The sequence below is a fragment of the Ixodes scapularis genome, unplaced genomic scaffold (genome assembly GCF_016920785.2).
Source record: "Ixodes scapularis isolate PalLabHiFi unplaced genomic scaffold, ASM1692078v2 PGA_scaffold9__187_contigs__length_104089568, whole genome shotgun sequence".
NCBI lineage: Eukaryota > Metazoa > Arthropoda > Arachnida > Ixodida > Ixodidae > Ixodes > Ixodes scapularis.
The window spans coordinates 67,058,618-67,085,833 of record NW_024609884.1 but is presented as its reverse complement, the minus strand read 5'-3'; the positions used below and the strand labels follow the sequence as shown (position 1 = coordinate 67,085,833).

General features: G+C 46.5%; 1 protein-coding gene across 1 annotated transcript in view; it reads right to left on the bottom strand.

Annotated features, from left to right (window-relative positions):
* LOC115320180 (Kv channel-interacting protein 4) overlaps positions 1-13,314 on the bottom strand; it is an 846,444-nt gene extending 833,130 nt beyond the window's left edge. Inside the window, exon 1 of the mRNA XM_042287346.1 lies at positions 13,020-13,314. Coding sequence (XP_042143280.1) covers positions 13,020-13,128 — 109 coding nt within the window. The 5' untranslated portion in view covers positions 13,129-13,314. The remainder of the gene's footprint in view (positions 1-13,019) is intronic.
* Positions 13,315-27,216: the final 13,902 nt, after the last annotated feature.

The window sequence follows — 27,216 nt, the reverse complement described above, 5'->3', positions numbered from 1 at the left end:
TTTTCTTTGTGTGTCCTTGATGTAGATTTTTTTTTTTTTTAAATCTGAAACGTAGAATTGGGAAATGTAATATGAAGTGATTCCCCACAGATATCGTGTGGCAATTAGCTTTAGCACAATAAGTACGTCAATCTCAAAATTTGATCAAATACATTAAAAAATAAAGCGTTCCGCTGACTATTTACTTTCGCGAAAAATTCGGGACTGGGGAAAGCCAAAACAAAAAAAGGGACAACACGCAAAAAGGTGTGCGTATTGCCTCCTCCCTTTAAAAAATAAAACAAACTACCATTTAGAATCTATTCCGTAGAGTTCATTGCGGCTTCTTTTCATTTTTGTTAAATAAAAGTTTTTCGTTAAATGTTTTTTGTGGGGCTTTTCGTCCTAATATTTGTAAGAAATGTTTGATGCGCCTGAAGTAAGTATCCACACATATTTTGTGAGACCTAACAACTCTGGACGTCATAATTCGGCCCTATGGAAATGTAAAAAAGAAGGTCCTTGCACATCCTCCACGCAGTTCTAACACTCAAAAGGCATGCAACCTCCGATTTGCCACAAGGGCTGGGGCACTCCGAAACGCTTCACTGGCAGCTATCAGCGTTTCGTACAAGTCCTTCGACTCGCATGTCGAGCGAAGGGTGTTTTGTTCAAGGGCGTGAAGGTTACTCAAACTTTGCAAGATGCAGTAAAGCAGAATATACCTCGTGTTGATAGGCACACAAACACAAACGTACACCGTACACAACTTTAGTGACATTCCTTGTACGGATAGTGCACTCCTTAATAAGCACCCCTCAATGAGAGAAAAACATCTTGAAAGGTTGGTGGTGTTGATCGATATCACCCTCAACGAATAATCATTATTTTTTTATATCTTTGTTCTTAGTTTCGCGTACAAATTTCAAGCGGCTTGTTTGCTACATCATAGAACAAGCCCAAATGAAGTTCCTTGAAGTACCACGCTTGCCATTGCTTAAAAAGGCAATAAATTAAAAAAAGCCTTGATTTCTATTTTGCTGTTCTTTAGACATCGGTCGTTGCTTGAGGTAATAGCTCGTCGGACCTTGAGCTGCTTCACCAGACATTTAATCTCTTCTCCAAAATTACCATTCCAATCATATTCTGCACAGTAAAGACTGGGCTTCAGCCCCTACATAATTTGTGCACATTTCCTTGCAAGGAGGAGCTGTTGCTGTTTCCATGCCTCTTTGTAACTTGAAAGACATCATCTAAAATGCAAACTGACGTTTCAATGAAAAAAAGTCTAAACCTAGTGTACGTTGATGAAAGATATAACTTTTGAATGACCAAATAAATACGCATTAAACTAAATTTAATGCCTAAGCATGCTTCAGAATCAGAGAGGAATGTTAATAAACCAATTTCAATGAAAGCTTTATTTGTAAAGGCTACGGCTATTAATACTGCCAGCAGCAATATTGCGAACACAAGCCTGATTCTTAACATGCCTCTGCCTTGGTTCTCCAAAACGAAGGCAAAGGTTTCCACAAGACCAAATGAGTGCGAAGTAATTCGACGCATTACTAAGCGCATAAAGGGAGGCCAGAACAAAACTCACAACAATGGCATGTTCGCTCGCGAGGTCATCCATCAAGAAGACTCTTTTTTAGTCACCAAAGGATCGATGTAAGAACCACACTAGAGATGCCTCGGCGATCCTCATTTTACCACATACACGGGCGTTTTCCCTACGGATGATCTTGATTTGCTCAGCGCCCGATCCTGGAAAACGTGCCTGCTTGCAGAAGTGGAAGCAGTGGAAAATATCTTCACTTTCGCGTTCCTAGCATACGCAGCGACAGAAAGCGACTCCTTAACCTGCAGGCGCTAACACAAGTCGTCAGTCGTCTCACTCAAACGACAACAATATCATTCCCATTTCAAGAGCGAGATGACTAATTGGTCTTTTCTATTGACGTTTTTCGTTTCCTTTCGTTCTAAATCACGTGGGTTCCGAGTCTTGTATGCGGGACAAAAAATAATAAGACAGTTCAAGCTGGATTATGGGAGAAAATATAGGTGCAGCAAAAGAACGTTATCTTTCAATCACGCATCTTTCGCGAACACCTTCCAGCGGCGTGTAGAGATCAAAACGATGTTTTAACGATTACCTGAAGACACGGCATTCAAGATGGCTGCGCCCTTGTGGAGAAGGTGTATACGCGGAGGAGGCCGGGATCAGATAGCAAATAGCACACGTCCGGTGTGTAGCGGTCGTATGCTTCCTATGCGTTATCTTCTAAGATTGTACAGTCATAGAAGACGGCTGCCTCCAAGCAGCCACGCTCACGTTTTTCAGCGGGCTTTCAATACCCCGAACGGGAGAATGTCAATGGGCTCGAAGTAGCGTACCCCCGTCTCTCTCTCCACACACACACACACACACTCTCTCTCTCTCTCGCCTTTGAGCAAACGCCTACCTCACTGCTGTGGGTTCCCAAGCGCCACGCTCGTGTTTGCGAATGAGATCAGTTAAGCACAAGCCCGGAGTCCCGCAGCCGCGCTTCGGCGGGACGCTACATCAACAGCCGTTTCCGTGGGCGCCGAGAAATTTTCGGAAGGGATGCAATTATGGTCGCTGTCTCTCTCACGCGACTCAGCGGAGCAGCTATTCATGTGGGAAAGTATAGGCTTCGGACCTGCGTCATGGCGAGCGGTCCGTGCGCGAACCGATAAGCCAAACAACTTCGAGTGGGGACAAGAAAGCAGACATGAGACCAGCCCAAATCTGCATGAATCTCACGAGGGGTTTGAAGAAGCCCTAATACCGAGTCGTGGGAGACCAAGAGCGTGATCCGAAACGGGACACGCAGAATGATCATTCCGTCTGCTCATCGTCGTCAGCAGCATACCTAAAACAAGCGGCGTTGCCAACCGCAACTCCCAAGTGCTCTGTTGCCTCCACTCACGACAACCCGCATCAACGACACCATGCGCAATAAGAAAAAATCAATTGATCTAAATGTGTTCTTCCCTGTAGGCAGTTTTACCAAATCAGAAAATACAAGCCCTATCTTTTTTTTTCTTTTTTTTTTTGCCACTCTATGTGGGATGGAAAATGTTTAATTTGCGAGAAACTGCGTAGCTGAAAAAACAAAAAAAAATGTTTTTTTTCTTTTTTTGACAGTTTGGACGAACAAACATCAGTCTGTCTTGCTTTGAAGCCATTGGTTTTGTCTGCTTTCTGACCAGTCGCTATGAAGCGGTATGCGCGCGCACTGCGTCCTCGTGGCACTCGACTCCACCGCCCTCTTTTCAGGAGACGAGGAGGAATCCGTGTGTCGTGCTTGGCCAACGACACTCTAATGCACACCGAACAAGTCTAGTGGCGGCAGAGTGGTACGAAAAGAGAGCGAACTAGAAACAGGCAAAAAAGTTCGAATTCTGGTTAGGTCGCGTATCTTGTACTACTAGAGCAGCATCTGAGACAAACAAGTCTGAAACCTCTCCCAAGCTGTGCACACCTTGGTTCTATCGAACACTCAATTGATAGACTTCAAATGCGTAAGTTTTTGAGTCGCACGTCCCGAAAATAAGCCATAAAGCAAGGCTAGCAATGATTATTATATTTTCATTCACTAGTGAACCTTCCAAAATAATTTCTCTTTTCTATTTTTTTTTAAGGAGTGGTAGGTTCTGAAGTTTAATCAAATGGTTCTATAATTAATCGCCGGACGACGAGTAGCACATAATTATTAATGTCTGCGTCAAACAAGAAATTCAAAAGCTCGGACCTAATTCAGAAACATCATCTTTGCACCAATATAGTTCCTCGCCAGGTTTAGCACGGCCGAGTGAGAGTTAGTTGGGGAGGGCTCCAGCGTTCGTCCACTCTTCAGTGGACGAACACATATCAAAATAGTATCATTTGTCGTACTTTAAATACAGTCCTGCTGTGCACTACGCGCTCATACTTCTAATTCCTTCCAAAATAATAAACGCAACAAGACCCCCGATACCCAGCCGAGCTTGGCAGGCGCTTCCAAGCGGTAAAAGCCTGGCGACGTCGCCACGGTGTGGCGTCTGTTAGCTCGTGCGCGTGCCTTGAGCTCTCTGCACGTGCTCTGAGACAAAAAAAAAAATTACCAGAGAGACCATTGTACGTTTTCTCTTGGTGTACACACCCAAAAGCATACTGATTTGGGATCGCTATAGGTGCACACAATCCCAGCCACCGACTGACCCACCCAATTAAAGTACCAATAGCGCTAGGACAAGGACAGACGAAGAAGTGGACAGGACAGGCGCTTCTTTTTCTTCGTCTGTCCTTGTCTTAGCGCTATTTGTAATTTAGAATGTATAACCAACTAGCCCGACAAAATATTTTGACCCACCCAATCCAAACTAACTCGGCCGCGGTGCCAACCTCGGCTGCCAAGTTGACTGACAACAAACTCGGGCAATTTCGCAGCCAGCCCCGGCAGGTAACCGGAGGCCGTCCCGCAAAAACTTCGTGGAAGCGCGCACGTAAGCCTGTGACGAAGTGGATGAGCGACACTCGCCGGAGACGCCTTTGATGATAATAACACATCCGCGACACGGGCCGCTCATTACGCTTGCAGTCTACCAATTGATTGAATGGCGCCCCCCTCCCCCCCCCCCCCTTTTTCCCCAGGCAGACTGAGCGGCGGACTATGTAAAGCGAATCGGAAATCAATGGCCAGACCAACCCTGACGGTACCAGCAACCGACCGCCCAGACTGTGATGTTTAATGGGCCGCTTCTCCGGGGATGTCCCGAAATGTGTCAGCCAACAGCTTAGGCGTCGCCGGCTGGCGCCAACAATAGAGAGTTTTAGGGAACTGCACATCCGATACGGTATGATGGGCCCTCCGGTACGAACTGCGCATGTGCGAGGCTACTACGGTAGCACACGCGCAATTCGTACCGGAGGGACCATCGTAGCGTATCGGATCTGCAAAAACGGTTCCCAAAAAACTCTCTAATAGTGTCCGATAGTTTCAATGGACGCTATATGCTGCGGCGTGGCTCAACACTGCGTGTAGCCGTCTTGAGAAACGCATCGAGGTGTGGCACAATTTTTCGGACCATCGATTAATAAAAGATAGAAGGGGAAGCAGGTAAATTCCCAAAGCCACGACTAAAACGTCTATATTTCGTTTAACCATATGTAAGTCCAGACGCAGCTGACGCTACTAGCTGGTGGCACAAATCGGAGAGTGTGAAAAGTGTACCCTCGTGGTGTTGGTCATGTTATTGTACGTGTTCTATCATCGTCAAACCCTCCATAAACAGAAAGGGCTCATTGACTTGCGCTTTCGACGTACCTTGGTTGGTCCCAATCCCTCGTGGCGCCGTCTAGACGTAAGCTGATATGAGGTATACATCAGCGAATGTCGACAGCGCTGATCTCCTGTTCGTGAAATAGATGATATCGTGCGCCTCATACGCTTAGTTCCCTGGCCTATTCGCCGAAAGCGCGTTGCCTCGATTTGATTTCGGCTGGTATGGCACAGTGATTGTTCCTGAATTCTCTAAGCACCTACTCCACTCGACAACTGTGCAAGGTCGCAAAATTCTTGCTTAATTAGCATTCAAATGGTCTTATTTTAAGTATCTTCACTAACTTAGAAAAATCTTGGAGAATTTTTTAGTATAGATTCTAACAATGATATGAATCTCTTCAAACCTGCTATTCACATTAAGGAGTAAAAATACCAGTTTCAATTAGACATGTAATCGAGGCCGGTGCCAGTTCATTAACAATAACGACGTGCGTCTCATCAGAGTCATAAGCGAGTAAGTGCCTCGAACAAACGATCGAAAAGTAATACAATCCAAAATGAGTAAAATGCTGGGTTGCAAAACTTTATACCAGTTTTAAAAGTCATAAAGCGGAGCGTCGTATACGTAAAAGCTTCTGCATAAAATAGATATCTCTACCAAGCTCAAACTATGTACAATTTCATCTTAGGTCCGAACGCAACCAACACTAGTACGAGTCAATGACGCAAACCAAGGTTCTCGAAAAGCGCTATATGACGGCATGCTTCGTGTTTCTATAAGCGTTTTATTACTAAACTGAAGCAATCAAGCGCAAAGAATTCGTCGTGACATTCCGTTTTAGTCTGTGAGTTGATGCTTGTGTTACAACTAGCTTTTGGCTCCACTCGAACTTAAGACGAAACTTCCATCATAAGCGTCCTACGTCACCTGGATAAAAGGGAAGTATTCTGAGCTCACTGCCTGAGCCAAGCCATCAGTCAAAAGATGAACGAAGGTTTCGGGAGTGTGGATAAAGATATTTTGATCTCGGTGTATGACTAAGAAATTCTGCAAGACTTTCTTTCCTTAAACAGCTTTATGCTAACGGATCCACAAGTCGACACACAAGTGCCTCTTATTCTGACCCGTGCACGAAGCCATAAAATGGATAAGGTTCCATAAAATCATGTAGGCTAGCCTGAAGAGCCTTTTATCCGTATTAAATCCCTATCGGACGTATGCAAGCGGGACAAATATATTGTATCTTGGTAATGAATGAATTTTGACGCTCCTTCCTTCTTTTTTTTTTTTTTTTGCACTTTTGGCCTTCATTTTAACGTAAGACAGCTTTGTTTTTAGTTAAACATTACTTCACATTAAATCTTTTTTCTGTCATAACCATTAAAATGAAATTTTTACATGCCCTACAGGTACAAGAACAGTTCAATCGTTTCTAGTTAAAAACAGTTAAAAGATAAATTAAGACAGTTCTACTATAGACAAAACAAGGATTGAGTCGTATCAGAAACGCAATAAGAGCGTTTGCCCTTATACTATTATATCTTTCTTGCTCTTTAACCAGGGCGCGGAAACGTTTACGTTTAACCCTTCTAACCTCAAAACCTCCCGAACCCCGGAAAAAAATAGGAGTGCTGGAAACGGGGGGGGGGGGGGGTATTTGATTGGCGAGGCTACATAAATGATTGAACGCACTAAGTGAAGCTTTCTTCGTAACGCACGGGTCAATGAATTCAGCAGGCCTGGAATGTTGCCTTCTAGTCGTATGGTGCAAGTGCTCCCAGGACCACAAACAAAACAGACATAGCTTATGCTCACAACCATCCTAGCCACTACGGAAGCTTCACGTAGCAATAATAAACAGTGAGGCCGTAGTTTTCGCGTAAGACTCGTCGTGTGAGTAGTCACCGGTTTTTCCCGAAACTCCTTGCAGAAAAAGCAATAAATCATTTCCGTAATCTTGTTTTCTAACACACACACACAGACATACCCATCCACACGTACACACACGCGCACGCACACATACGCGTACACAGAGTAAAACAGCTGTGCCAGTCTCTTCAACCGCCGGTTTTAAAATGAAAATAGTCAAATTTCAGAAGAATGTTTGTCGCCAACAGGATCCGTAAAGCTCCTCGCAACAAAATGGCGGCATGCGTTCTGTCTTTTGTGCAAATCTTTCGTAAAAGTTTTATCCAATACAATACCATATAGCCAATATAGTGGCAGTGCTGGACAAAGGTGAAAGCTAGAGTAGACACCGCGAAACCTCGAGTAACTCTCAGTCGCGTCAAGTTCGTAAATTCAGAAGTTCCGTCTTATCCGTTTCGTGGCATGTGGAAAAAGAAAACACGTTATTTTGCTGACTATTTGCCAATACATTTTTTAAACATTATTTCAGCTTTGCACCGTCTAGACGTCATGCGATTAAAAACCTGTTTGACCTCCATAATTACAAAATAGCATTTCCAAAAAAAAAAAAAAACTGACGACAAAAAAGAAAGCCTGGGGAGCGCGCGTTTTTATAGTCGGTTTCTGACAAGTCAATGTTTCTGAACAAAATTAGAGTATATGCGGTTCAAAAAAAGACACAACTGACCAAGTTAAGTCAGATGTCGATTTTGTCTGGTGCGTGATACAAGACGGGTGAAAGTTAACTTCTTCAAGCAGATCAGTCACTAATAGTGTTGAACTTGCGAGACCATTCATGGCTTAGATAGCGCAGCTGTCAGTCACCATAATGTTTAAACTCAATGTTACCAGTTCACACTAAGAAATTTTACAGCATTAAGGGTGTGAAAGGCCAGATCCAGAGCGTTACATGTATATGGTAACCCTCATTTGAATTATACCCATTCTAATAAGAAAATATGGTGTTGTTACATGAAACACCATATTTCAAAGGATGTGAAAGGGGTATGGAAAAGTGTGCTATAGAAAAGTGAGGCGAAGACCCTTATTGAAGCATGTTCGCCCTTCAAAAGAAGCTTTAATTGAGGTAGTTTTACCGGCAATGTCAAATAATGTTTGCTTGTACCTATTCTTTTTTACTTAGAGATCCATTCATTGGAGTTTGATATTGTATGTTTTACGTGATATACTGACGTAAACAAAGCAAAATAATTGTTATCTTTGTAACTGAGGCGGTCGCCTGCGAAGTGTCTTTGAATTATAGAGTTTAATATGGCGGTGGAACAGTTAGTATAGGATCGAGATTCATCTCTCGTGCATGATTTGCTGCGTTTATATGTAGAATTTTTGTGCATATGAGATTCGCATATGGTACAGGTTGCCTCTAAACTTCTTGATAGTAACAAAAAAAACATCTGTAGAGGGTTGACAAGAGCGCCAGAATTTTATGTATTGGTGTTAAGGGGGTTATTGTAGCAACCTTAGGGTCTTAGCCCTGGGACAAGCTGATTTACATCCCTCAGGATGTAAAAAGGTTTTAGCGTATTGTTATTGTAAAGCTAAGAAAATGGAAACATACGAAAGTGCCATACTGTTTCAGAAGCCCGCTGCTTCACCAAAAATATAACACTTCGTCTCTCAAGATAAATTTGGTCAGCGTCGGATTTATTATCGACAAACTTCAATATTTATAGGAACAAAATAATGCAATTAGGAGAGGGGGGCCTCACGTCCCAAACAAGTGAGGAACGGCCCAGATGAGGACGGTTCATTAATATATGTATACAAATCAACATGGGGGCAATGGTTCAAATATGGGGGGAGGGTCCGCAGCCATCCGAGGGCCTTTTCATGCGAACATTGGGCGTGTCGGTCTCTCCATTCCAGCTGAGCCCTACATGCAGTTGCGGTCATGGTTTCACTATTCAGAGCTTTCGCGAAAACCATGCAGCTCAGGTTTCATTGCGAGCGCAGGGAACCGCTCCAAGCTGGAACACGACCAACTTCGTCGCCATCCTCCCACACACGCGCAGCCCGCTCTCCCTGCCCTTCAATTGCAGTAACCGTGAATCGCCGCCGTGTGGAAACATGCAAATCAAGATTCCGGAAGCCCCCGAACCGGATTTGGAGTTTCCGACACAGGACACGAAGCTCATCATCGACCTGCGGCGGCCACACGAACAAGCCTCGTCGCTCGGGCCCCTTTTAAGACGCGCCGCCCTGCTCGCACGATCTCAATTCAACTCCACCGCACGTCCCGACTCGGACGTATACGTAGTGCATGGAACCTCGAGTAGTTGAAGCAGGTTCGTTCTGAGGGTTCCTTCGAGGGACTCGTACTACGCAGGAGGGGGCGGGCTGGGAGTGACTGGGGGCGCCCGTATATAGGGAGATTCAAGCAACGTTGAACGGCGGCCCGGGCGCGCTTCGTTCTTTGCACGCTACTGACCGGGACCGACTTGCTTTATAGCCGGTCGTAAGAAACCAAAAAAGAGATGAGCGTAAGGAGGCACCAGGTCGACTTCCTCCACGCGTTTCTCCCCAGTGCCTCAACGACCCACCGTTATTTTGGCTCTTCCCTTTCGTTTCGCCGGGCTACGTTCGACGTTGCTTTATAAACATTTCAAAGAACAGAAAGAAGTGACGTAAAATTGGATCCTCTTTTTTATGCTCCGTTACGCTGGCCTGGGCGCGCAGCCTATGGTGCGTGACTTCGGAGAGCCGGCGTGCGTGGACTTTCTTTTTGAGAGCGCGAAGACCAGCGAGCTTAGCTTCTCGTAGACTGGGTTTCTCTTCACCTGAGGGTATGCAAAGAAGGCCGCAATATCGAGGACGGGTAGCACGAGAGCGCCTCCGCTGCACCAGAGGTCGTACGGTACTTTCCAACTGCAATAGTGGGGCATTTTCCTTGCTCGAAAATCTTTCAGTCGAAGAAGACCTTTCGTTTATTTATTTTGCTTCTTTGCATGTCTCATCTTAACAAACCGATTCTAGATTGAGTCTGTAAAACGGCTGACTTCTATAGCAGCCCAGTTAATTGCTCGGAAGTGACTTGGAACTTTGACCAGACGCGATGTTTTGGTGAGTAAACACGGACAAAACATGCTACCAAGACAGCATTCCAGCCGGTGGCTCCGACATTACATTTTACCCGCACACACAAAACAAAACAAAAAATAACAACCTTCGTGAACACATCTATTCTTCTACCAAGCTCCTGCGAGCCCAGATTGTTGTTGCCGATCGCAGCGTGTGCCAGCAAACTGTTTACAATCGAATTTCGTCCTGCTTCTTTTTCAAAATAGGCAATGTCTTGTTCCCAAGAAAGCTATCCCTTGTTCTTTGGGTGTTTTCGAATATAGAAACCGGCTGATTTGCTTCTTCTTAACTGCGCCCCCGGGGTTGGGTTTCCTACTAGAACCCATGACCGCATAGGAAACCAGAAAACGTTATCTCCGAGAACGACACACCGGGAGAGTATTGTCGCCATTACGGCAGGCGAGTGCATGAACACCGCCCCAAAAGTGAAGGGTCCAGACCTTTTTCTTTTCTTGTACAGTATCCAATTATTCTCAAGTGCCTCCCCGCATCATTATCGCGAAATGGGAGGATCAGTGGCCGAGTGGGTTAGCGCAAACCAGCTCGGAGCACGTGGAGCGAAAGCTCGCGCTGCAGAATCCAGGGATCCTGGACTCAATTCCCACCTCTGCCCGTTTCGAGCATTGTACCGGCGTGCGGTCGCGTATCAGTACTGCGTAACGCACGTTAAAGACCCTAGGCAAGCGGTTGTACAACACTGGCTAAATTGCTCATCCACAGCGGGAAACAGTGTCGCCATATTCAGGGAGACTAACCTCCCGCCGCATAAACAACTACACTACTAATTAATTTGTATTGTTACTGCGAGAAAGACATGCAAGATTCCCTGAGTTACAGCCTCACTTTCACCGACCTGCTTACGCGCCTCAACGTAGACGTGTACGATGCGGGTTCCCAATCTGAGGGGCACTAACCTCCCGATGCTACGAGGAGTAAACAAAGCATCGCGTTGTTCCCTTCGCCGCTTCCGCGTTCGCTCCGCTCCATAGAGGCCTCTTGAACGGAGACGAGTCGAGCTTAAACGAAATCTCATTAGAACGAAAACAAGGGTTGCAGCAACGAGAACAGAACCTCGTCAAGTCTCGGAAGAAAGAGTAATCAATGGGGTTAAAGAAGGAAAACATAAAAGAAGCTTAAACAAAAAAAAAAAAAAAAAGAAAAAAAAAAAGGAGACGGTGAAGGCGGTTTAATCTTAAAACTCTGGTCTTTCCCTCCGTTTCTGCTTGAGAGAATGGCTGATCGTCAAGTTGCCTTGCTCTTTCTCGTGCGTTTCTTCACATTTTATTTTATTTTTTTTTTTCCTAGAGGAGAGAAAACAAAAATGGAGAATGAGTTTGTACACGCACGTGAGATGCGAATCGACAAAGACGACGCAGCCTTCCCCAAGAAATTCATGCCTCCTCGCACGTGCCGTATTCATCTAAGCGTGAGCGTTGTCCTCAAAGACGACGGGGGGAGGGGGGAAGTGGGAAGGAGAGGCAACGCGGGAAATTCTAGAGGCTGCTGCTGCGGCGCGCGACAGGGAATGACGCTCAGATCCCAGATTTTGGACGCTGCTACCCACAAAGACGCTACCGTTTCTCGCTTCTGAGGGTCGCTTCAAACACGCGTAAGGGGGAGCCAGCCTTCAAGGAGAAAATCTGAAAAAATAATAGAAGTGAAGAAAAACGCGACCAGGATCGTCGGAATATTGAGCGGTGCAGGCATCCGCAAGCAGGGGCTGAGGAAACCTTAGTGCCGCGGTACGGCGGCTCTGTCCTGGTGGATAATTATTTTGAGCAAGTTGGAAAGTGAGAAGTGGTGGCAAGGTCATTAGAAATGACTCGAACTTTACTCAGTACTCTTTTGAAAGGAGACATACCGCCACAAAAAGAAAAACACACTTTCCTGGAGGCAGCACTGATTTCTAAGCACAACACTTTGGCACAAAAAACAAAAACACTCCACTCTACAAGCTCTTAGCGGGTCGCATTCGGTAAATGCACTTCCGATGGGGAAGATATCCCTAAATGCGAGCGTGTGGAAAAAAACGCCATTAAGTAATGCCATCTCACACACACACCAATGGATAACCACACACGTTTACTGCTGGTGGTATATGCACGTACAAATGATCAAAACGTACGAGACAGACGAGGATTCAAACGCAGTTGAGATCTAGGTTTGATACCTCATTTGTGTCGGGCGTTTTCGTATGTTTCGGCAATCTTTATGATTCAGTGTAGGGTAGGGAGGTTTTCAAGATGATCAACTACCGATATTCGCAACTTTTCACCGACAAACATTCACCTGGCTGCGTGCCTGTCGCGAGAAAGTGCAGACCATCACAAGTTCTTACGTGTTCCACTTGCACCGAGTTCTTTCCGTTACCAGATAACAGGCTCCTTCGGCTGCTGAAATTAGGCGGTCGATCGAGGACCTTTTTCAGACGAAGGCCTTACTGCACTGAACGTCTGAAGCAATTGAGCCCAGGGCCAGTGTGCCACCCAGGGGATCACACTGATAGAAAACCGATCTTTTCGGAGGCGCACGGGGTGGAGGCAGAAGGGGCCAGCACCTTCTAGCGGAGAAGGACCGCCTGGTCAGCACCCTGAACAAAGGTGGACCGTTGGGCAGAAAGCAGAGTCCTCGTGAACTGCGGGTGCCTGGACATACGTGCCCGGTATATCCAGGCGTCCGGGGGAACTCTCGGTACTCGAGCGGCGGACGCGGGCCCGGGCGTCAAGAGACGGGTCACTCACCGTCAGGAGAGGCCGAGCGCTCGGTGGATCTACCCGCGAACCGGCGCTGTTGGGTTCCGCTCGAGCCGGCCAGGGGCACCGCGGCCGGGTCCTGGCTCCTTGTCGACATGGCGAGCGCCGGCTACACAGCGGGCCACGCCGGCAACACCATCTCTCGGGGCCAGCGTCGCAGCTCAGCGTCGGGACGCCCAGGGCTTCCCTGCTGCTACCGGGACACCGCACTCGGCGTGGCCGCGAGTCCCCATGGCGGCACAGACGGACGCCCAGCCGAGGAGCGACGTCGAGGGCAGCCGGCGCGGAGGAGAGGGCCCGCGCACGCGCACTCCTGGTCGGGGGCGCCATCTCGCGCGGGCCAGCGCAGCCGCGCGGCGCCCGTGGATTTCGGGATGAGCCCGGAAAACGTCGCCATGGCTCATGGCACAGGTACAGACACCCAGGGTTCAGGCCATGGCCATGTTCCGGCACCCGCGAGTGCTTTCGGGGGCCTGCACGCGAAGAAGCGCTTGAGCAGGGAGCGCCGGCCCGCCAAGTTGCGTTCAATGCTCTCGGAGGAGCCGAAGGAGCGGGCGAGCGCACGCCGACTGCGCTGGCAGACGCCATGCGGGCTTCCGGGGGAGTTCCGGCTTCTCTACGTTCGCGATGTCTGACGGCATGCATGGGCTCGCTTTAATTTTATGGCGCCAAGGGAATGGCGATTATACGTTTGATTGACGTTACGGGGGGCCGTGCCACTGCGGTGTGCTTTTCGAGTCGTGCTGTTGGAACGCAAAATCATGAGGCACCCAGAACGATTATGCGTCCCCAAAAAACTGGGACCGCAGTGCGTTAGAGCGGTTGGAAGGCTTTGTGCACTACGCGCTTCACCTCCTGTTTTGAGCCGATTATTTTGAACTCATTTTTGTGAATGAACCTTCTATATCAACGGACCGACGCCTCCCTCAAACACCAGGATTACATGCAGAGTTTCGTGAAATCACGACTCAGCAGAACCGACAATTACTCTAGATTGAAGAATCACGCAGCGTTTCTATGCTTTGTTTTACCACAACTCAGAACACAGTCCAAGGCTAGAAGAAACCCGGTTTCATCGGTGATAACATTCGACCAACGCCATGACGTCGTGCTTTGGCACTATTTGATTGTCCTCATCGGCGCGTAGGGTAGCCTGCGCTCGGCGATTTCAGTAGAGTATGTGGTTTCGCTTTTCTCGTAACGTCACAGCACGAGGTGCTGAGGTTGTCTATATACTTTTCCGGAAAATCCCAGGAGTGCTCGCGGCGAGGGGTATAGTGGGGGTGTTCCGATGTACGCTTGTGCTCACTCGAAAGCTTCCTATATCCTGGAAGCGGCACGATTCATTCTCTAGTATTATTAGAAACTCAGAACGCACACAAAATAAAGCGAACGCAAAACGAGGTCATCACATACTCGGTTTTGTTTTCATACGGCCTTCCTTGCGCTCTGAAATCACAAAATATTAAACCAACATCAACTTCGTCCTCGATTCCTCACGGGCCGCACATGGGAACATCATAATGCGTCAGGCAGACGAGGACGCCATATATTTTCGGAAATGTATATTCCAAGAGACGGTTTACAAAAAAGAATAACCATAGTACATTTTGTTTTTTAATATATCACTCTCCCGCGACTCTATCTTTCCTGCCGCTCCCGGGGTCTATGCGGCAAAGATACCACATAGGAGCGTTCCGCGGCTTCGGTCGTTGCGCGAGAGCAGACTTGTACACGTTTCTGAAAAATTGTAAGGAATTAAATTTACAATTACTCAAGGCTAAATTGTAATTTTTTACAATTACAATTACCTACTCATAAAAGTAAGTGACCGTTACTCCCAAAAGTAATCCGTTACTTTCGTGGCGTTACTTTCAGCAGTATTTTCCTCAATTAAGAAACATAAGGAAGAAGGTTATTCAAGTTCTTACTGTTGCCACCCGCCCCATTTATTAACCTTGAGTATTTTGAGCAACAGCTGGCTCTCGAAAGTCTCGTCAGACATTTTGCGTCATTTCTCACTGAAGATGTCGACTGCTACGCTGAGCACCATTTGAACTGAGGCACTGGATGAGAGTGCCATATTCTGCCTCACGAATGTTTTATGCTCTGCATTGAGCTTTTTCAGCGAAGCAATGAAAGTATTACTTAGCTCGAAGATAGGGAAAAGCTTCATTGTTGCAGCCTTTGCCTGATATTCGAGAGTTTTAGTAGAGTTGGCCCCAGTAAGGTGATAAATAATATTTAAGGTTTGGCTCGATATTCTTCTTCCTTTGGTTCTGAACAGGTCGAGCCTCGGCTCAGGCACGTTGGTGAATAAGAAAACGTTTTTAATATATAAATATAAGTTATAAAAAAAATAATCAGAACGTCGGTTAAAACAAGGAAATGTAAACGCACGTTTGCCGTGTGTACCTTTCTTGATGCCGTTTAAAAGCGCACGGAGCACGGACCGATTACAGTTTACTCCGGCTTTTTCCAGACAGACTTTCGCTGATACCACGGGCAGCGAAGGGCAGAGAACTGAGCCACACTATGGCCCCACTCATGATTTTCACTCTCTCCTCAAGCCCAGAATCTGAAGTCTACGTCAGGCACCATTATGTTTTTTTTGTTTTTTTTTTTTTTGTAAAGATTTCTGCTTGAGATATGATCCGTCGTGCTGGAATACAAACAGCGAAACAAAAAAAGGAAGACAATTATTATTTTCGGAGTGATCGCAAAAAGCTGACTCACAAAAAGGGTGACTGAGATGGGGATAACCTGGCTGAAATTCATAAATAAAGTGGGCCAACCCTAGAAATTGGAGCGCAAAAAAGTAAGTAGCTTTCAAAACAGGTTCAATTAATGTGAAAGAAGCAGAAAAAAAAATACATCCTGTTTTCTAAGAGAAGTTCCCCTTCTCCAGGGATTATTTTCGTCATGAAAAGTGTGCAGCAACGAACGAGGATGCTTATGGCAATAACACCTTCACATATTATCACATTCCTTTTAGTAGATTTTAGAGAAGATGGAGCGTTGTCTCGTGTTGTGACATTGTGACATTATGAAAATGGTATAACCGAGAAGGACATTGTTAATCCTTGTCTGTGCACTTACCGCCTCGAGCTTCTCGAAGAGGCATACAATCACTTGGTGTCCTCCTCTCCCCGCCTTCGATCGCAAAGAAAAAAAAAAAAAAAGACACTAAAAAAAGCGGATATAACTTGTCCCCCCCCCCTTTTTTTATTTTTTTTTTTTGTAGAAATGTTTATTTGGATTTTTTTACATTGTTATTAGGGTGTAAAAATAAAATGATTTCGGGGGCTTGGTGTTGCAAAAAAAGGCTTTGCAGAACCGAAGAGTGCCAAACCTCCCTTTGCTCTGGTCAATGCGCGTGACAGTGTCACTGCGCTCAACTTTACCAAAATGAAAACGACCGTTTTTTTAGAAAGGGGGGGGGGGGGGGGGCTGGATCTGAAAAAAATGTAACGAATTACAACGAATCCGTTACGCAAAAAATGCAAGGGAAATACTTTAAAATTACTCTAGAAAAGATGTAATTATTCCGTTACTAAATTACCGATAAATGTAAGGGATTACAAGTAATTTCGTTACTTGTAACGGATTACGTACAAGTCTGCGCGAGAGTACATAACCTAATAACAGGGCCCATAAAGCATCTATGTGCATTTAGCTAAATAATTAAAGAGCTTCTAGATATCTCCTCGTTTAGTCTCAAGTTAGGTCCAAAAGACGCGCTATCGTTCAGTGTGAGAGACCGGCATCGCCCAGTCCTCCGTCTCTCAGTCGGATAACAACGAAAATCGCGAGCCGAATCCCTCTACACTAGAGCGCGGTTCGAAATTGGACGAAACTACGACACAGAGAAAAGTGATCGTCTTGCGCAACTTCCCGGCAGCTAGTATGTTTCGAAAGTCTGCTAAGTAAGGAGAGCATTTCCCTCCTATTCACGCAGGCACTCAGGAAACACCGCAAGAGAAAATAACATACAAAAATCTGACCACCCATTTGAGCACTTGCAGATTGAAATGCAACATATAGCTCACTTTTCTTCGTATCTTCAAGATTGCCTCGTCTTTCAAGATGCCACAATTTTGCGATGTAGAGCAGTTTTCAGAAGCCACCCACTAACCACGCACCATGAAAAATATTGTTTTGTACATCCATCTTCCCCTTACGCCATCTCGATCACATGTTTCATTTTTGTGCCAATTGCGTCCGTTGCCGTTTATAAAAAAAAATATACTCAAGTGTTGGAAAGCGGTTCAATCAATTTTAAAAGAAAATTCACGCGTTATAGACTCTGTTGGGTGAAGTGCGCGTTGCATGCTCAACCATATTTAAACGTACAAATTTACACTTCAGCTCGAGGAGAACAACGGGTTTTAAAAGAAAGGGAAAAGCTTCAAAGTTGAATTACTGAAGTTACATCACAGTACCTAGTCATTATGACACACCGACGTGTGAACGGAAGTTCTGATTTAAATACCTCATCATGCCTACGCCCTTAAAGGAGCTGTGCAACAATTTCGGGGCTTTGCTGAAATAATTGTGAAAGTTGATGCCTGACACTTCTGAAGTGAACTACAGAAAACAGATTTTGCCTGGATACCCTACTTTTTATTTTAAAAAAATGAAAAAGATCCAGGCTTTTGCCGCCTCTCAACTCGTACGTCGTCTTCCGGGTCACGTGCACAGTGACGTTGATGGGGTAGGCGCGGGGTTCCGGTAAAGTTCTCTCTTTAGAGCCATCAGTGAGCAGCGAGAACTCATCCGCTCGCGACCGCGTGACCACGGGCTGGCGAACGCCGCGCGAACAATAATGGTGAAAGGAGGAAAGTCTCATCCGGGTCCGGCCATACCCGTCCGGCCCTGTCCCCCCCTCCGGCTTCTGGTGGCTGTTCGCGGTAGCAGATCGAGCTGTCGGTTTTGTGGACCTAGGATAGATGGTGCCACTAAAACTGCGTATAATAAAAGTTTTGCCGATGATACCAGGGTTTTGACGCATTTATATTTATCTTGGAACGACAAGATTTATAGAAAAGTTACCTTATATCGAGCAGGTATTCGCACAACTTGCTATCTTTCTACAAGACTCCCCATTGACGTCATGCCACGTGTTTCTCATGGCCGCCGCTCGCGGCTGCAGGTCGGGGAATATTTTAAGTTTTGCCTCGCTATTACGCGGCGGAACCGCAACATTTCGTAGAAAGGAGGGTTGTTTTCTGTTATTTGTGACGAGGTGAACAATATCAAAAGCAGAAGATGCCAATTCTTTCAACGTTAAAATCGTTGCACAGCTCCTTTAAGGCGAGTTCCACTATTATTTCCTCTCATAGCCCCCCCCCCCCCTTTCCCCTAAAAAAAAGGAAAGACTTGGGATCAGCAATGATGCGTTTGTCATTGTGCGGGAACTATTTCCTTTTTCTAAACAGGAATACAAATAATTATGCATTCGTCTTTGGGACTACGTTACGGTACTCTTTGCCAAAACAAATTGACATGGCTTTTAAGAAAAAATCAAATAAGATGACAAAAACGAACAAATTGCCTCTACTTCGTATATTCTCGAGGCCACCAGAAACTGTGATTACAGCTTCTTTATAAAAAAAAAAAAAAAATAAAGGAAATATATTGGAGCATTCTTTTTTTCTATTCACGACTCCAGCAAGACGGACGGAAGCTAGCGGAAAAGCGCTAAACTGGCCTGAACAGATCCTTTCGCGATTTCTGCTCGTCTCTTGTGGCTTCCGTGATTGTACGCTGTAGGAGACTCGCGCGCTAGCCACCGAAGAAAAGCGAGCTCTGCAGTTATAGTGGTGGTATTTAAAGCAATGAAAACGTCAGCAATGACCGGACCGTAGGCAAAACCATGATTCATAATGGGCAAAGGACTTATATCCCTGTCAGGAGGGCTAGTTTAGTGCAGTTCAACCGAGTGCACTTCAGTTTATCGAATGTCACTTCAAGTGTTTCAGTGCCACACGGGAAAAATTAGTGTCACTCGAAAATGATGGCAATAACGATGGGTAAAGTACTATTACACACGTAAAATGTTGAAGTAAAGTCATAAATGTCTCGGCAATATTTTGTCTATTTAATAAAGACTCGTTACAAAACAAAGTTACATTAATTAACGATGTTTACGCCAATGTGATGATTCTGATAGATCATCGAAAGCCAATATAAAGAAGAAGATCCAACTTTGACGCTCTGCTTCGTCCCACGGAGGTCTACGAGGAAGCCCTGACACTGCCTTATTAGATAATGATGATCGTGTTGTCTCGTACACCTACATGCGGAAACAAAAGTAGGCTCTCTCCTCCTCTGCTAACCAAGATAGCATTGGAATGACTGACTTTGTTGTCGCCTTTTATTGATTCACCACGGCGCTAATCTTGGTACAGGTCCGCCTAAACAGTAAGCCTAAGTTCACCCCACTATTTTTTGCAATCTTTTCAGTCCTCTCTTTTACAAATTTCTGACTCTTTTGGGAGTTTCTGTATTGTTACGACTTATTATCGAAAAAATTGCTATCAAGGCCACGCACTCGATCCAGTCAAGTGAGTTTGCCAAACTCACTCGAAACCAAGTGTGTTCTTCACCACTCATCTAGATAATCTCATCTGTGTGTCAGTTAAATCAGGTTACAAACAAAGGACGCTGGCAACACCTCCCACCAAGCACACGGGCTCCCGTGACTTCCACTTCGGCCACAACGACCGCTTTATTTACCATGTCATATCTCAAACAACGCTAGATCCAAACAAGCGATTCTGTAGATGAACTCTATAGCGAGATTTAAGCTACTCAGCTCACTTGTGTGGCATTTCGGACACGTGTGAAAACTAAAGCCCCGTGATAAAATCCACAATTTGCGTTTCTTACAAGTACCGACAACCATTGTTGTGCGAATGCACAAAAAACGCCACGAGCGAGTGCTCCGCTGCCGTTCGCTTCTAAGGGCCGCTCATTTCAGTGCTGAGCCGCCATTTGCTCCAATGGCGGCACGAGGCACGGTCCTCGTGATCTTGTGCATTTTATGCTGTTTTTTTCGTGTGTTGTGTGTATGTTTATACCACGACCAACTCTATACCTACGACCACTCCATCTGAGCGTTGCCTATGGAAGAGCCTGCTCCCGGCTGAGGGCCGAGTTTCAGCACCGCCTAGGGAGAGGCGTTCTCACTAGACGGCACAAAAACTCGGTCCTCCTACCATAGGATCTCTCTGCTCCCACCTCGTCGGGTCCTTCTGTTATCCGTGGGTGCGTAGCAGCTGATCGTGCTTTCTGGTTTCAAGCGCCTTAACAATGTAAAATGTTTCTCTCTATGTAAAGGATACTGAAGGAGTCGAATTCAATAATTAGTTCGCTTTTTTTTTCTAGTTTGCGCAGTCAACACCAGATGGTATTGGCTGCGACCGCGCGCCGCCAACACCATAGAGGCCAAAACAACGTGGTACGCGCGGAAAATACGAAAAAAGATACATAATTCCAGGCCTTGCCACGAGGCGCCGCTGAAACTCGGCCCACCGAAAGGTGCGTGCTGGAGTGCTTCCAGGTGGAGCGGTCGTAAGTAAAGAGTTGGTCGTGGTTTATACAGCCGGAAGTTAATCACCCTGAATGGGCGTCTGGTGTCTCAGTTGTAAATGAGCAATTTAGCCAGCGTTGGCAGTGCTACGGCGGCATTTTGTTTCCGTTTTTGTTTTGTATTGTTCTGTCGGCATTTGGTACTACAAATAAGGTCATCACCCTAGACAGAAGGGCATTGAGGCCACCCTAGACTACACACCTTCCCACAAAAGCGTCTTGGGGCGGGTTCATTGCTCTGTTTGTGCGTCTCCCACGAGCGTTTCCTGGCTGGCTGCAGTTACGAGCGCGCGCAGGCTGGGCTGTGATTCTTGTGTACAGCGGAATCGTTTGCAATCCAGGTGCTTTCCACACGGCTCAGTGTTTATCTCCGAAAACCGTAATCATCGCCGGTGCTTCATTAAAACAAATAAAGTCTCACTTTGCAAAGTCTGGGTACGAGTGCAGCGCTCCCAGCGAGCTTAAAGCCGGAATCACACTGCTTATACATGATAGAAAAGGCAGTCTGCAAACAGATTCGAACGCGACTCACCGCAAGATCCGTGCTTCAAATGGCGCATGGCAATGAGTTCAAGGAGAAAACTTGGCAGGGGGCATTCGAACCTCGGATATTGCGGTGACTCGTGTTTGTAGACTGTCTTTTGTATGATGAATGAGCAGTGGGACCCCGGCTTTAGTCCCAAGCGAGGACTTTGTTCTCTAACTCAATTTCGAACACCTTACATACCTTAAATCGGCTCCTTCAGTTTTACTAATAAAAAAAAAAAAAAAAAAAAAAAACTAAGTTTACGTTTGTTGTCCCCCCAGTTGAGGAACACCGCTAGATATGTTACTGTTCGACGTTCTCGCCAAACTGGCAAAACTATCTACTACCATGGCACCGGACCTGTTCAACTGTCTCCCCGTACTTCGATGCATTTGTTTATTTAACTCAGTTGATTGGTTCTTATTCTGAGTCAATAGACATTGTTGATACCACGGCATGCTTCAATCAAAAGTCGCCATCTATGCTTCTGTACGAGCTTACTGGGGAACGCCACCTTGAGCAGACGAGCTGGGGAGACACCATCCGACGCTTTTGTTCAAAGCGCCAGATATTTATAAGAAAACAGTCTATCTATGCTGGAACGCAAACTAAATGATGCAGAAAACTGCATCGGGCACTGATTGGCTATTCTCTCGGGTCACGTGACATGACGTTGAAATGTAGTTTTTCCCTATGCAGTTCGAGCTATGTTCGTAAAATGATGCAGTTGGCGGTGACATCAAAATGTCGTCACGATGCACTTTGACGATGCAGTTAACTAAGTGGTCGAGGCGAAACCAGAGATCAATCTGCATCGTAAAAGATGGCGACCTTAACATATGCATCTCTACTGTTGGGTTCGCCAGCTGATCGACTTTTAGAGATCACCGGGATGCTTTCAAAACGAGCGATGCAAGGTTTGTGGGCGAATACCGGCTGACCAAAGGGGTGACTCGCTGGCTGTGCGACCAGCTTCGCGGAAAGCTCCAGCGTTGTCGTGTGCTGATGGTCGAACAACAAGTCCTCGCAGCTCTACGCTTTTACGCCGCTGGCGGCTTCCAGGGAACCGTCGGGAGCGAAGATAACATTGGTGTTCACCAGTGCTTTGTGAGTCGCGTACTTGGTGATGTCACCAACGCTATCATCGATTGCCTCGGATCGAAGTGGCTGTGTTTCGAACAAACTCAAGCAGAGAAGGCGCTCACAAAAAGGAAGTTCTTCGAGCGATGCAAGTTCAGCGGCGTGATCGATAAATATTCTAAATACTCTTACACGATTCAACACGATTGTGTTTTCATTTGAGTGCACCCCATATAAGCGATTTGGCTGAGCGAAAAGCCGAGCAAGCAACGGTAACAGGCTTAAGTTAAGCTAGTTCGTTCATACTTCAGGTAGAGAGAGATATATATATGCTTTATTTTAAAACAACTACTTCAGGTAAGGCCAGCTGAGCTAGAATAAACATACACATAAAGAAAAGACCTTACACACCGTGGGTAGAGTGTACCAGAAAGGATGAGTGGGGCCACCGGAGTGCTTTTTTGGTACCTCCGCATTTGGAAAAAAATTTACCGCATCTTCACGTGGCGAATGATGTTTACTGGGGCGAAGCTCTGGTGGTGCTTGTCTGCGTAGACGCTGAGCCGCAGCATGCCGAGCCTTTCGTTCGTTTTCATCCATGTCAGAAAGAGGATGTGTGGTATGAAACGTGGTTATATACGCATTTGAGCATTTGACCGCAGCGCCCTCTCATCTATAAACATTGAGCCTATGCATGCAAAGTTTAACGCGATTATATACGCATTTGACCGTAGCGCCCTATCCTGTATAGACGTTGAGCGGCTACATGCAACGTATGTACCATCTATGACATCCCCAGCTCTTGAGCTACTACCACATCTCAGAGCCCCATACTCGTCCCGCAGTCGTGGCCGAGTGTTTAAGGCGATGGACTAGAAATCCATTGGGGTCTCCCCGCACATGTTCAAATCCTGTCGACTGCGCGAACACTTTTTTTTTCATCGTTTTTCTTTTTTGTTTTACACGAGCACGTGAGCACGTGAGCTCACGACACGAGCAGCAGCAATATCGATGTGAGCACGGACGCCGGACGGACAAGGCTGGACCCTAAGGAGCTTCGCCCCTAAAACGGCTAATCCTAGCCACTTCGCTCGTAGCGCCCTCTCGGGCGCTACGAGCGAAGTGTTTCGGATTAGGCGCTTTTTATAAAAAAACGCGTTTCTTTCCAACGCCAAGCTCGACCGGCACACTGGTCAAGGTCATAGAAACGATAGAACGCCGGGCTATATTTTTTAGACAACCTAGACGTCAGGCGTCACGTGCATAAAGCCACCGCGACCTGACTTGCCGTTACAACGCCATGCGACATTAGGACGACGCCTTGATGTCAACGTCGTCATCGACGTTGACAACGTGCGTTACACGACATCAAGACTGCGTTCTGACGTCATATTGCGTTGACAACGACGACGATGCCAACGTTGACGTTGATGAGGACGACGACAACGTCACGGGACGTCAAGATGACGGTGTCCTTGTCAATGCAACGTCATAAGGACGCTTGGTGTCAGTTCGTTGACGTCGTTTCGACATGACGCAACTCGACTTCACAAAGACGCCCCGACAGCTTCACGACGTCGACATCATCGTCGACGACGTTACACGACGTCAAGACATCGTCGTGACTGGGCGTTGACATTGATGCTGGCGAAAGCGACGACGTCACACGCCGTCAAGGCTTCGTCGTGACGTTGACGTTCACGATGACATCAGGACGACGTTAGCGTGACGTATAGCGATGTTTGACGTTGCGTGGGGCGTCGACGTCAACGTCGGCATCGACGACCACGTCCACGTCGTCTTCGATGTGGCGCGCGACGTCACGACCGCGTTACAATGGCGACTTGATGTCGCGTAACGGCGTCGTCCTCAGCGGGATGTCACAACCGCGTTACAACGGCGACTTGATGTCGCCAAACGGCGTCGTCCTCGACGCGACGTGATGTGACGACGGCCTTACGACAGCATCTTGGCGTTGCGTAACGTCGTCGACGATGACGTCTCTCGTGCAGCACGAGAGAAGTTGCACTAACTCAGTCAAACATAGTCAAAAAGTAAAATTGGTCGTTAGTTGTCTATACAGCAGGAGGTTAGTCTGCCTGAACATGGCGACATTGTTACCCACTGTAGATAAGCAATTTAGCCAATGCAGTACGACTGCTAGCCCGGGGTCTTTAACGCGCATCACGCAGTAGTAATACACGACCGCACGCCGGTACGATGCTCGTCCAGATCAAAACGGGCAGGGGCGTGGATTGAACCCAGGATCGCTGCACTCTTAGAAAAAAGGGTCAGTATAGTCCTCCCTAAAGGGAGGAACGCTCTTGACACATATGTTCCTTCAGAAAGGGAGAAACTTTCGTCCCTTAAGCAGGGGAGGAAAAGTTCCTCCGTCGACTGCATCTCATTATGGCGGCCACGAATCGAGCAAATCGAGCTCGGTAAGGCTTAACGAGAACACTAAGTCTATTGCACGAAGCGAGAGGAGCAGGAAATAAAAACGTAACACGAGCTTTCCGCGAACTGTATTTATTTCCGAAGTTTCTTTACCCCTGCAGGTAAAGAAACTTACGTTTCGAAAGCATGCAGTCACTCAGTCTTCTCATCGTCAGCACTGCGATGTTCAACGGAGACAACCGGCACTCAGTTCGCGCACTTTATGTCCTACCTTTGCTATTCCTCGAGCCACAATTCCTTCGTCAACCGTTGCGTCAACCGCACATCACGGAGGAGTGAAAATCATTCGCCCGCAAAACCAAAAGCCGCTCTCAAAAAAAAGCAAATCCGATGCAACCTCTTGGCTTATCTCAGCACGGTAACACGAAATTATGGCGTAGCCGCGTCGCCGCGTAGCGTAAAAGGATGTTAAATCGCTTGCCACCAGATGGCAGGGTCAAGCAGAGTAATCGCACGTAGCTAGGCTAGGTGGCGCTAGGTACCGCCCAATTCATGTTTTACAAAAACATATTTTTATTTCCTTACGCCACAATGGCGTTTCCTTTTCTTCGGAATCTCTAACACATGTAGACACGTTGCGCACACTACAAATGTCAGGACAACATATATTGAACGCGTACACAGGCATCGCACATACAGACATCAATACAACAGCACACTACCCCGATCACTACTACCGAGCCCTGCGTTTCCGCCTTTTATAGTGGTCGTTTTGAACGTGTGGAATTTTTCGGTGACTCCCTAAGCAAAAAAAATATATTCCGAACATGTTCATTTTTTCCCAGCAATGTCATACATCTAAGGCTATTTTTAATGGCTCAGGGGATGAATCTCTTATTAAAAAGAAGACACTCGATCATGCCATAATTATTTGAAAGCCAATAAATCGAGCCGCTCCAATGTGGTTCTAAGCCATGAGTTTGTTTTCCCGCATGGCCTTTCGTAGCCAGTATTTATATTGTAGTGTTCGTTTTTCTATTTGTGCTGTTCGCGCAAAGCTGCAATTGCCGTCTTGAATTAATCTCTGTAGAGCGGATATCCACTCAGCTGGAAGTGATGCTTCACGGGCACAGAAATCGCTTTTCGATCAACTTGAATGCAGTCAAAGCCGCGACTTCCGACAACTGTTAAGTGTACGGAGCTGCGCCGTTGCGAGCTCGAAAACTTCTAGCGCTCATCCCAGCGCGCCACTTAGAGGGCAGTTTCTACAGGAACCGTAATATATTTAAACAGTAAAATAAAGGATAGCGTTTTTTGTTTTTTTTCGATATTGCCTGTCTTTTTTTTAATGCTAAACTTCCATTATAAACATACGTACTTCCCGTCATACTTTCGTAGTGTTGTCTTTTCCCCAGAGCGCAATCGCTCTCGGGGACCGACAGTCACATTGGCCACTGTACGATAGGAGTTTACCGTTCAGACCAGCGTTCCAACATGACTATCCACACGTCGATCGGCTGCACCTAATCCGACAAGTGGTTTTAAACTCTTTAATGTAAAGCGGAATGTCATCCTGCGACACCCCGGCCCCTCCGATAACGGCCCGACCAGCGGCATCAATGCCCGACAGTTTACGCCATCTCATCTTGTTGTTACACCACTGATACGCGAACACACGGTCACATCGGCGATAATTCCAGTCTTCTGTTCACAACCCACAACACTGCCATCACGATGTCGCTGACACGAAGAAATACAGAACCACGTTGACGATGTTGCTGACACGCAGAAGAATCACGTTGAACGCCGGTTGGCACTCGGCACGGGACAACGGAACCGAACTCAGCACGGAAGGCACCCAGGCAGCCGGCAGGAAAACCTGCCTTCCTTGGACGCAGTTCCCGCGATTTCCATAACGTCGAAAACGTCGACACAGTTCCTCGTGGTTTCGCTGCTGTAGTTCCGCGTGTGTCCCGCAAATTGGAGACGGCCGTCTTACCCAGTGTATGTAGCGCTGCTGACACTGCTCCGGAACTTCGCTGTTTCTAGCGGCTTCGTTAGCTCGTTTGATAAAATTAGTGGTAAAAACGTCAATGCAACCGAAATGTTCTGCACGTTTGGACTAGAAGACGGAATTACAGGCGGCCTTTGCTGCCGCTGAAGCTCAATCAACTCAACATTAATTTATTAAACAACGTGCGCGATGTGCTCGAAAAACGAAACCGAAAGAAGATGGATCGGGAGGGCGAAAGCTTTCTCCGGTCTGCCTGGAGGAGGAAAACGCCTCGGAGAATAATAAGGACTTTAATTTTCCTTTCATCGGCCTGGGTTTGTTTATGTGTGTTTTGGTAAACAAAAATTAAAAAAAAAACTTTACAAAAAACAAAAAAAAAAAAAAAAAAAACACTTTTCTGGGGATCGAACCGTTGACCACTTGGTCAGTAGCGCGATGCTCTACCCCTGCGCCAACTAAACAAGGAGAAACTCGCCCTCCTCCTTTCGTCTGAACTGCCGTTCCTCCCTTCTCTGGGCAACTTGTACGCAACAAGGAGGAACAGTCGCTTTTGCTACCTTTCTCCTCCCTTTTTT